At 55.4% G+C, this 9,149-nt stretch overlaps 3 protein-coding genes across 20 annotated transcripts in view; 1 reads left to right on the forward strand and 2 right to left on the reverse strand.

Annotated features, from left to right (window-relative positions):
• Positions 1-2,766, forward strand: part of FRYL (FRY like transcription coactivator) — a 158,403-nt gene extending 155,637 nt beyond the window's left edge. For all 18 annotated transcript variants that reach the window (XM_046941215.1, XM_046941217.1, XM_046941216.1 and 15 more), the window contains 2 exons: positions 26-222; positions 638-2,766. In XM_046941215.1, the coding sequence (XP_046797171.1) occupies positions 26-222; positions 638-896 (456 nt within the window). In that variant the 3' untranslated portion in view covers positions 897-2,766. The remainder of the gene's footprint in view (positions 1-25; positions 223-637) is intronic.
• Positions 2,767-4,419: 1,653 nt separating this feature from the next.
• ZAR1 (zygote arrest 1) lies at positions 4,420-6,749 on the reverse strand. The gene is made up of 4 exons (XM_003641208.6): positions 5,963-6,749; positions 5,803-5,895; positions 5,661-5,735; positions 4,420-5,589 (listed from the first exon to the last, which is right to left on the reverse strand). Exons 1-4 carry the CDS (start codon positions 6,740-6,742, stop codon positions 5,446-5,448), a joined length of 1,092 nt encoding a protein of 363 aa, XP_003641256.4. The 5' UTR covers positions 6,743-6,749; the 3' UTR covers positions 4,420-5,445.
• Positions 6,750-7,091: 342 nt separating this feature from the next.
• Positions 7,092-8,752, reverse strand: SLC10A4 (solute carrier family 10 member 4). The gene is made up of 3 exons (XM_001233593.7): positions 8,300-8,752; positions 7,942-8,152; positions 7,092-7,806 (listed from the first exon to the last, which is right to left on the reverse strand). The coding sequence occupies exons 1-3, from the start codon at positions 8,677-8,679 to the stop codon at positions 7,291-7,293; spliced, it is 1,107 nt and encodes a 368-aa protein (XP_001233594.2). The 5' UTR covers positions 8,680-8,752; the 3' UTR covers positions 7,092-7,290.
• Between the last annotated feature and the right edge of the window lie 397 nt (positions 8,753-9,149).

Raw genomic sequence — 9,149 nt, forward strand, 5'->3', positions numbered from 1 at the left:
AAGCTTACTTTCGTATTTCTTTTAGGTCATAAACATGTCTGAGGAACTTGCTCTTCTGGAGAGCTGTCTGAAAGAGGCTGAGGCTGCATCTGACAGTGGTATCGAGGAAATTGAAATTGCAGAAGCTTCCCAAGCTAGCACAGAAACAGCGATTCACTCTCTCATTGAAGCCCTGAGAAGCAAGGAGTTTGTGTCAGCCGTAGCACAGGTCAAGGCTTTCAGGTGAGTGCATAAGGATTATGCTTTCGGGCCAGACTTTTGCTAATGGGCCGTTCTAATTTAAAGACAGGGATGGTAAGCACTATTCCAATTTTTTCAGCTATTGCTAGATACTCTTACTGAAAAAGACAAGCACAGTTGATTAACTATTGCATTAATTATTAATATATTATATTAATAATTATTATGTTCATCGGCATTTTTTGATTTTTAAAAAAGGCAACTGTAGTAATACTTGTTCTTTAGAATTTGGCTTTGTGAAAAATCATACTGTGAACTATAAGGACTCTACAGAAAAAAAAAACATTCCTCTTGCATTTCTGTACCTTCCGTTCAGATCCCTGTTTTAGGAATGCTTAAATATTTATTTCTTTATTTATTTATTTTAAATGTCTAAATACAAACTGTGTGTCCACAGATCCATTTGGCCCCACGACATCTTTGGCAGTTCGGAAGACGACCCGATCCAAACACTGCTGCACATATATTTCCGTCACCAGACACTTGGTCAGACCGGGAGCTTTGCAGTAGTGGGCTCCAACCAGGATATGTCTGAGGCCAGCTCGAAGCTGATGGAACTTAACCTAGAAATTCGAGAGTCTCTACGCATGGTGCAATCCTATCACCTTCTAGGGAAAATCAAACCAGGAGTCAGTCTTGTGAGCACTGGATTCTGAACAGCTGTCATTTAGAAGAGAACTGATTCTGAAGATGCTTCGGACTATTATTGAGCACCTTTCATTTAAAAACAAACAAACAAACAACAAAAACCATGAAAAAGAAACTCTCCAGCAATCCTGACAAATGACCCGGTTTCATCACAGCAAGAACTTATTTCTTCAGAAGTAAAAAAATCTGAAAATTGAAGTTAACATCTTACTTAACTGCTTTTTCTACACAGTAGCTGTGTGGCAGTAGTATTTTTTTAATTAAATGTATGTATAAAACCTACATGAAAGGAAAAGGGCTTAAATGTAATGCATACATATGCATTATTTTCTGTCGTAACAGAACTATACGTGGTGTTTGCAGTAACAGCCTCTAAACGTTGAATCAGTACTGCAGGTGGGATGAGGCTAAAATCAAGGCTGGTTTATTTTGGCTGAAGACCTGCAAGGCTCCCTGGCTTTCCAGCAGCAGTAGATATAATCATCAGCTGATACCTAATGAGACACTTTGCAGCATCATGAAGAGCGTGCGGTCGACTATGAGTAGGATGGCTTCTGACTGCAAAAACCATTGACTTCTCGGTGTTTTGTTTTGTTGTCCGTAACGAGGAAACGATGTGTGTGAGTTGGTATGTGTGGCTATGTGACAGTTGTTTTTTGGAGGTATGGATGATTGTTAAATGAGGTCTCAGAGCATGCTTATAAGAGCTGCAAGATTATTTTTGAAGAAATTTTATTTTATTAGATCTAATCCTCATAGCGTGTAAATGTTAGGACATTTAATAATATTTTAAACTGGGATTTCCCAGTGTTTCTAAAAGAAATAATATATCTGTTAACTTTATTGGAATGCTGCTCAGTTCTCTGATCAGTGCTTATGTTACAAATATTGATAACAACTAACCAAAAAGTAGCTGCCTGCAGAGACTTTAAAATGTATATTAAAGATATATGCTGCCCATCAGCAATTCTCATTAGAAGTTAACTTATTTTATTCTGTATATATTCTAGAAACTGTATAGTGCAAAACCAGTATTTTTCTTGTAAATTTGTGCAATGCACTGTTAAGACATTAGGTGTGTATAAAGCTGAGGGGAAGGGGAGTTCTCACTATTGGTAGTCACATATGTGACTTGCAGTCTGAGTCGCCTGCAGGGTTCAAACAAAGTCTGAATGCACATACATGGCTCAAGTTAAGCCTAAGGAATTGGGACTATACAGACAAAAGGACTGCCTCCCAAACCATGCGAACAGGCAATATTCTTCTAGTTCAGTGTCAAAGTCTGTAGCATAAAACAAACTGGATTCTGTTGAAACCAACAGCATTTTGTAAAAAAAGAAAAAATAATAAAAAGAAAAAAAGAAAAAAGAAAAAGAAGAAAAAAAAAAGAATGTAGTCCCACCATTCCTGTGATTTGAAAGGAACACCCTGTATTTTTATATACATCTCTTACCCACTGTGATTTTTTTTTTTTTAATGGGCTCTAATTCCAGAGTTTAGAATGTAGAACTGAAATTCTTAGCTCTGCCTTTCTGGGGGAATTCGACCCCACTAGAAATGTAATTAACTGTACTGAAGCGCATTAACTGAAGGCACTGTGCACACTGTTGGGCTGCTGACAGTAGTTACGTTATCCTAACAAGCTCTGTAACCAGTCGAGGCACATCCATAAATCACTGTATTTTTTTTTCCTGACCCTGATAAAAATTGAATTATTTTGGTGGTTTTGTGGTACTGTAGATGGTGTTCTTAATTATTTAATAAGTATTTACAGGGGGGGATAAGTAGTTCTATTTAGTGGCGCATTACACTTTTATTTACATCATCTTTTACCAGCTTTTTTTTTTTTTGTAAAAATAAAAGACATTGTATCTGTCATCTCGTGTAGTTTTACAAGCCAGAAGTCCATCTATTTTTAGGAGCATTTAAGTACTTAAGCTAAATGCTGGCTACAGAAGAATGGGAGCCCCATATTCCTGTTTTTTTCCTTGTGGCTGGCCCGTGCATTTTCCCAGGCATCTTCTGAGAACGTAAAGAGAATTTGTAAGACTCCTCAAAGCTGAATTTCTGCATACGGTTCCTCAGTTACACATCTTCCTCGCTTTACAATGGCTGCTGGAAACTGGGACCTGCCCTGTGGAACATAAATCATAGTACCTCACTGTCTGCACGCTTCCTGGTTCACTGCGGTTTCAGAGCCACCTCCAGACCTCCGCTGTGCCGCCCGTTCTCTCAGACAGAGCCCCATCCTTCCCTCCTGGCTGCTCACAGCCCCTTCTGCAAGAGGGCATCAGGCAATGCTAAGTGCTGCTCTTCTTGCTGGTTGCCACTTCCCCAGTGACTCATTCTCACCCGGTGCCAGCAGCATGCTGAACCCAGCTGTAGTGAAGGCTGTCTGAAACCCAGCACGGTGTCTGACACCTTTAAGATGCACTGAGTGCATTATTATCAGAGCTAACATCTGCAAAAAGCACCTCTTCATGGAAAAGCTGTGCGGCGCGCGCTCAAGATACCTTTGAAGAGCTGACAACTCTGCTCCTTTCTGCTCTGATGGTGACCTGTGTGCTTATGCAGCTTCCCTTCTTTCTGCTGAACTGAGGAACAATGCAGCATGTGCTGTCAAAGACATGACAGAGCAGTAAAGTGGGAAGGGATGCAGAACTGTACATCAAGCAATAAAAGCAGTGAATATATTTATGTTAGAGGAGTGACACTCACGCCTACCGCTGCACTAGGAACCAGCACAGCACAAAGATGGTTTAACACCATTATAATAGCACTGCCTGCTGCATTCCCCTTCCTCCACGCCCCAGGACCTCGCAGCAGCAGGTAGGGCCAGTCTGCCCCTCCTTCACCACTGAAGGAGGGATCCTGAAGCTCAGCTGGGCTCCCAGCACCAGCTGTGTGCCTTCCAAGGCAGCTGGGGGTATCCCAATTCTCAGGTGTACTGCATTTCCACTCTGGCTATTGCTGGTAACTCCACAGCGAGTAGTCCTCAAAGCCATGCTTGTGAGGAGAGCTGTATACAAAGGAAGAGCTGAACTGCTATTTCTGTTAGCTGCCCTAACACTTCACATGACACAGAACTTGTGTTGCTGTGGAAAAATTAGTAGTGCTCTGCTCATTCCTAGAACGCACCATGCTGTTATAGTAATTAGTGAAGCAAGCATAAATGAAGCTACTGAGCAATTAATTGCTGGTGATACATTGTACTCTTACTGCAAAAGGTTTAAGTTACAGAGCTACAAGGAGTTACTGCAGTAAGTTCAAGGGATGCACTTAAATAAGGCAGGAACTCACAGCAGGATGAGCTATGTCTATGCTGGAGGAGCTGTAGCATTAACACCACCCCCCAACAGGCATTCACTGCTGGAAATGACAGCAGTCCCGTCCCCACCATATCACAGCTTCTATGAGAGCAGCACAGACTGCTCCCTGCTTCAGTCACTCCTGCTGGTGATCTCAAGTCAGTTCTTCTCTCAAGAAGCCACCTTAGAAGAGTTCTCCACACGACTCAGTCCAGTGTAGTGCTTAATTTCAAAGGTAACAGCTTTATTTGCGTTCTCAGGAAAGTACATTTCTCCATTGTTTACCCAACTCCTTCGCTATGAGGTAGACTATAGTGGGGCACAGGTTTCCCTGAGTTGTCTGTGCAGGTGGCACTGCTGTAGTGCACTGATGTGCATAACACCACTGAAACGTGCTCATCCCAACAGAGACCTCACCCTGGCAGCAGAAATAGTCTGGGTGCACCACCTCTAGCTGCAAACCCCATCCCAGATGTGCAGTGATCCGCTCCTTCCCTGATGAAAGGCAGCAGAACCACACGTAGGGGTGACTCCAAGCACACACCGCCACGTGGTACAGCTCCTTGTGCAGCACCCGCAGGCTCAGAGGAAGCTGGAGCCCTATGAGTGTCACTTCTCCCAGTAACCCAAAGTTTCTGTTCACCCAGTGTGTGTAACACCAACAACTCCTTCACCATCAGTCAGTGACAGCTGCCTCTGAAGACGAATTAAGACCCCCCCCCCCCAAACGTACAACACCAGCTCAGCCAGGCCTGGACAGCCATACCGGCAGCAGCCTGACTTCTACAAACAAAGTCATTCTCAGCCGCTGTCCAGAGAGGAACAGCAGTGCAGGAGCCCTGCAACACCAACGTGCACAGTGACTGACCACCGCCAGGGCCCTCTCTGTGATGTGCTCCGCCACCCGCGGTGGATGTCAGCCTGATGCCCAAGCGGTTGAGCTTCCCATGCAGGATGGGTAACCAGTGTTCTTTCCTGTCTGAGACTCCGCACAGCCTCGAGCCGGCTGCAGCCCAGGCTGGCGCTAATTGGCAAACCATGATTTGCAGGCTCTTCCCTTACACCATTACCAAAACTTCAACACGCGCCCCCAAACCGGGCACAGCCCCAGCTGACCAGCAGAGGCTTCGCCCAACCTTTACTCGCAGCTTTCCCAGCCACCCCCCAAACAACAACAACAGAAATCAACCTGCCGAGCCTGCAGTTCCCTGGAAGAGCCCTAAACAAACAAAATCCCCCATCCTCCTCCTCAGATGATGTATTTGAAGCTGAAGGTGCTGTCGCAGGAGAGGCGCTTCCCCTTGCACCTCCCGCACAGGTCCTGGCGGTGCGGCCTCTTGGGGTCCACGTGGCGCAGCTTCACGGGGCAGGTGCAGCGCGTCTGCTTGCAGCTCTGCGGGGAGAGGCGTCAGCGGGGGAAGGGGGCGGCGGGGAGCGGCCCGGGGGGAGGGGGTGGGTCGTTACCTGGCAGGTGATGTCCTCCACGCGGTACGGGTTGTAGGACTTCTGGCAGGTGCGGCAGAACTGACGGAAATACACCTGCGGGGCGCGGGGGAGGTCAGCGGGCGCGGGGGGGCGGCGAGGAGCCGGGCGGGACGGGACGTACCTTGTTGGTGCCCTGCACGCACCACACGTAGGCGCTCTCCCAGCGGATGTTGCAGTCCTTGCAGTGGTAGTAGCCGTACTTCTGCTCCAAGAACTGAGGGACACGGCCGTTACCGGGAGCGACGCGCGGCCCGGCCCCCGCCCCAGGCCCCGCTCCTCACCTGGAAGCGCAGACGGGCCTTGCCCGGGGCCGCCTCCTGCTGCTTCTGGGGCGCGGCGGGCGGCTCCTCCCGCGGCTCTGCCTCCTCCCGGGTCCCCTCCGGCGCCGCGGCCCCGCGCTGCTCCAGAGGAGCGGCCTCGCGCCCGGCCTCGCTCTCGGGCGGTTTCTCCCAGCTGGCGCGCACCGCCTCCGCCTCCGCCTCGCGCCGCTCCTCCTCGACGGCCGCCGGGGCCGGCGGCTCCTCGGGCTCCCGCGGCTCCTGGAGCTCCCGCGGCGGCGGCTCGGGCTCCTCGGGGAAGGCGGTGAGCCGGCGGGACGCCACGGGCGAGTACACGGCGACGGTGCGCGGGAAGCGCACGGCTCGGGTGCTGGTGGTGGCCGGGCTGCCCTGCTCCTGCTCCGCCTGCGGCTCCGGGGCCGCCTCGCGGGGCCGCGACGGGGCGGGGCCGGGCCGGCGCCTCAGCAGCGTGCGGGGCCCGAGGGAGCACTGCACCGAGGCGTCCTGCCGCGGGTTGACCTGCACGCCCACCTCCTTGGTGTTGGCCTTGCGGAGCCGCGGCGTCAGGTTGGGGTTCACCTGCGACAGGATGGCCTTCAGCTGCGCCCGCTGGTAGTTGTCGAAGTACTCGGCCGCGGCCGCCGCCGCCTCCCCGTAGCCCGCGAAGTACCCGCCCCGCGGCCGCCAGCCGCCCGCCCCGCCTTTGCCCTTGGGCGGCGGGTAGCGGTACGAGTAGGGCGGGTAGGCGGCGTACAGGTAGCTCTCCATCGCGTCCTCCGCCATGGCGCCCGGACGGCGGGCCGGGGGCGGCCTTAAATACCCCCGGGGCGGGGCCCGGCTCCCCACGCCCCGACGGCGCCTGCCTGGAGCCGGGCCGGGGGCCTCGGGCCGCCCGCGGAGCTCGGTGGGCTGAGGGGAGCGGTCCCCGCGCTGCCTCCGCGCGACGAATCGGCGGCAGCACGGCTTTGGTTTGGGCTTCGCCGTGTGTTTGCAGCGAGCGCGTGTCGCACGGGGCTTTACCAGGGGAGCGTGGAGGCACACGTGCAAGGTGCCTCGGCCTCTCCGAATGCTCTCCTCCTTCCACGCTCGAGCGGACGGGAGCCTCGCCGCACGGAGAGGAGCGGTCACCGGGTTGCGTGGCAGTGATACTTTCTCCTCTTTTATTATTACTATTTTATTATTATTTATATATACTTGAGAGGAAATACACCGGCGATGGCAATAAACACACGTCACTTTGTACGACGGGAGCAGCTGGAACAACAGCAGAGTCCGGGTGAGTGCACCCGGCACAGGCATGGCTCACACCACGTTGTCGCCTCACCACCCGCCTACAGCGCCGTCTGTGCCGGCTCAGTTGGAGCAGCACCGAGCTCCTCAGCGGTCACCGTGCCGTAGGAGGTATCGGGCACCTCCTCCTCCTTCAGCTTCCTGTAGGAGATGTCCGTGTCCTCCTCCTCGCCCAGCATCTCCTGCTTGGGGCCGTCTCTGCCGTACACCTTGTAGGCCAGCACAAAGAGCCCCGCTTCCGCCGCCTGGAAGAGCGCGTAGAGCAGGGGGAACATGTACATGCCGCCCACCAGCTGCGGGGGGAAGGTGAGCTTGAGGATGGCGGTGCAGAGCTGAACGTTCTGGCAGCCTGTCTCCAGCGACACTGTTCTTCGGCAGTGCGGGGGCATTCTGAAGAGCGTGGCCAAACCGTACCCCAGGGCGTACCCCGTCAGCGGCATCAGCACGGCGATGGCGTAGACTGAGGCGGGGATGTGCGCCAGCAGGTCGGGCCCCAGCATGGTGCCGGTCAGGATGAAGAGGACCACCAGGGTCACTAAGAGGGACCACAGCGAGACCTGGCCACAGACAGCGAGAAACGGCACGAGGCTGTGAGTTTAACAGCGGGAGAGCCCCCTCCGCCCTCGCTTTGTGCATTCGGAGCCTCTGCACTGCACCGATGCCCGCTCCGGTGCCCGGTGCCGCGCCCTTACCTTGACCAGGAGGTCGGCGGCGCGGGGGTACCGGTAGCGGATGAGCACCCCCAGGCCAATGGGGAGCAGCGTGCTGCCCAGCGTCAGGCTGACGGCACCCAGGGGCAGCAGCCGCACCAGCGCCGTGTGGATCCAGGGCCGGCTGTACAGCCACAGGCACAGCGGCATCAGGAGCAGCGCCAGCAGCGTGGAGGAGGCGGTCATGATGATGCTGCGGGGGAGCGAAAGGTACGGCGGATCGCGCCGGGGCAGGAGATGCCAGAACACACCCCCCTCTCCCGACCTCCCCGGCCCGTGGTAGGATCGGGGTCCCGGGGCCGAGCCGCACGCCGTCCCCGTCCCGGCGCCCGGTGCCTACCTGAGGGTCATGTCGCCGTCGACGAGCACCGACATGAGGTTGGAGAGGTTCCCCCCGGGGCAGCAGCCGCACAGCAGCACCGCCACGGCCGCCACCTCGTCCAGCGCGAAGATGAGGGCGAGGAGGAAAGCGACCAGCGGCATGGCCACGAACTGCCCCAGCAGCGCCAGCAGCACCCCCACGGGGCGCCGCAGCTGCCGCCCCAGCTGCCCCAGCTCCACGGCGCAGCCCAGCCCCAGCATGGTCACGCACAGCGCCAGCCCCACCAGCACGCTCAGCCCCTGGCTCAGCGGCCGCTCCCCCAGAGCCTCGGCGGCCCCCGGCGCCTCTCCGCCGTCGGGGCCGCCGCCCGCCGCCGGGGGCTGCTCCGAGCCGGCCATGGGCGCGCCGCGGGGCCGCGGGACCCTCGGGGGCGACGGGCGCCCGCAGCCCGCGCAGAGCTCCGCGCCGTCTGCCGCCGCTCTCGGGGGCGGTGTTTCGCCGCAGCCCCGACGGCCGCCAGCGCCGCCCCCGGCCCCGCCGCCCTCCTCCCGCGGGGGCAGGGCCCGCAACGGCTGCGGGGGGGCACCGCGCCGCTCGGGGGGCAGCGGCACCGCGCCGCGCTACGGGCGTCCGGACTCGCGGCACCCCGCGCAGATCGCCCGCTGGTGCGAGAGGAGGAGGGGGGTGGGAGTTCGGGGCGCTGCTGTGTGCCGGGGGCGTCCCGGTGGGACTGGCAGGCGGCGCCCAGGGGCAGAGCCACGGGCACGGCGGGGCGCCAGGCGATGCCACGTTCGGCGCTGCTCCGTCCGTGCTCGTTTCCTTGCCGTTAACTGGAGGAGAGCACGGGATGAGTCATCGGCGCTGGACA

The sequence above is a fragment of the Gallus gallus genome, chromosome 4 (assembly GCF_016699485.2).
Source record: "Gallus gallus isolate bGalGal1 chromosome 4, bGalGal1.mat.broiler.GRCg7b, whole genome shotgun sequence".
NCBI classification, from domain to species: Eukaryota; Metazoa; Chordata; class Aves; order Galliformes; family Phasianidae; genus Gallus; species Gallus gallus.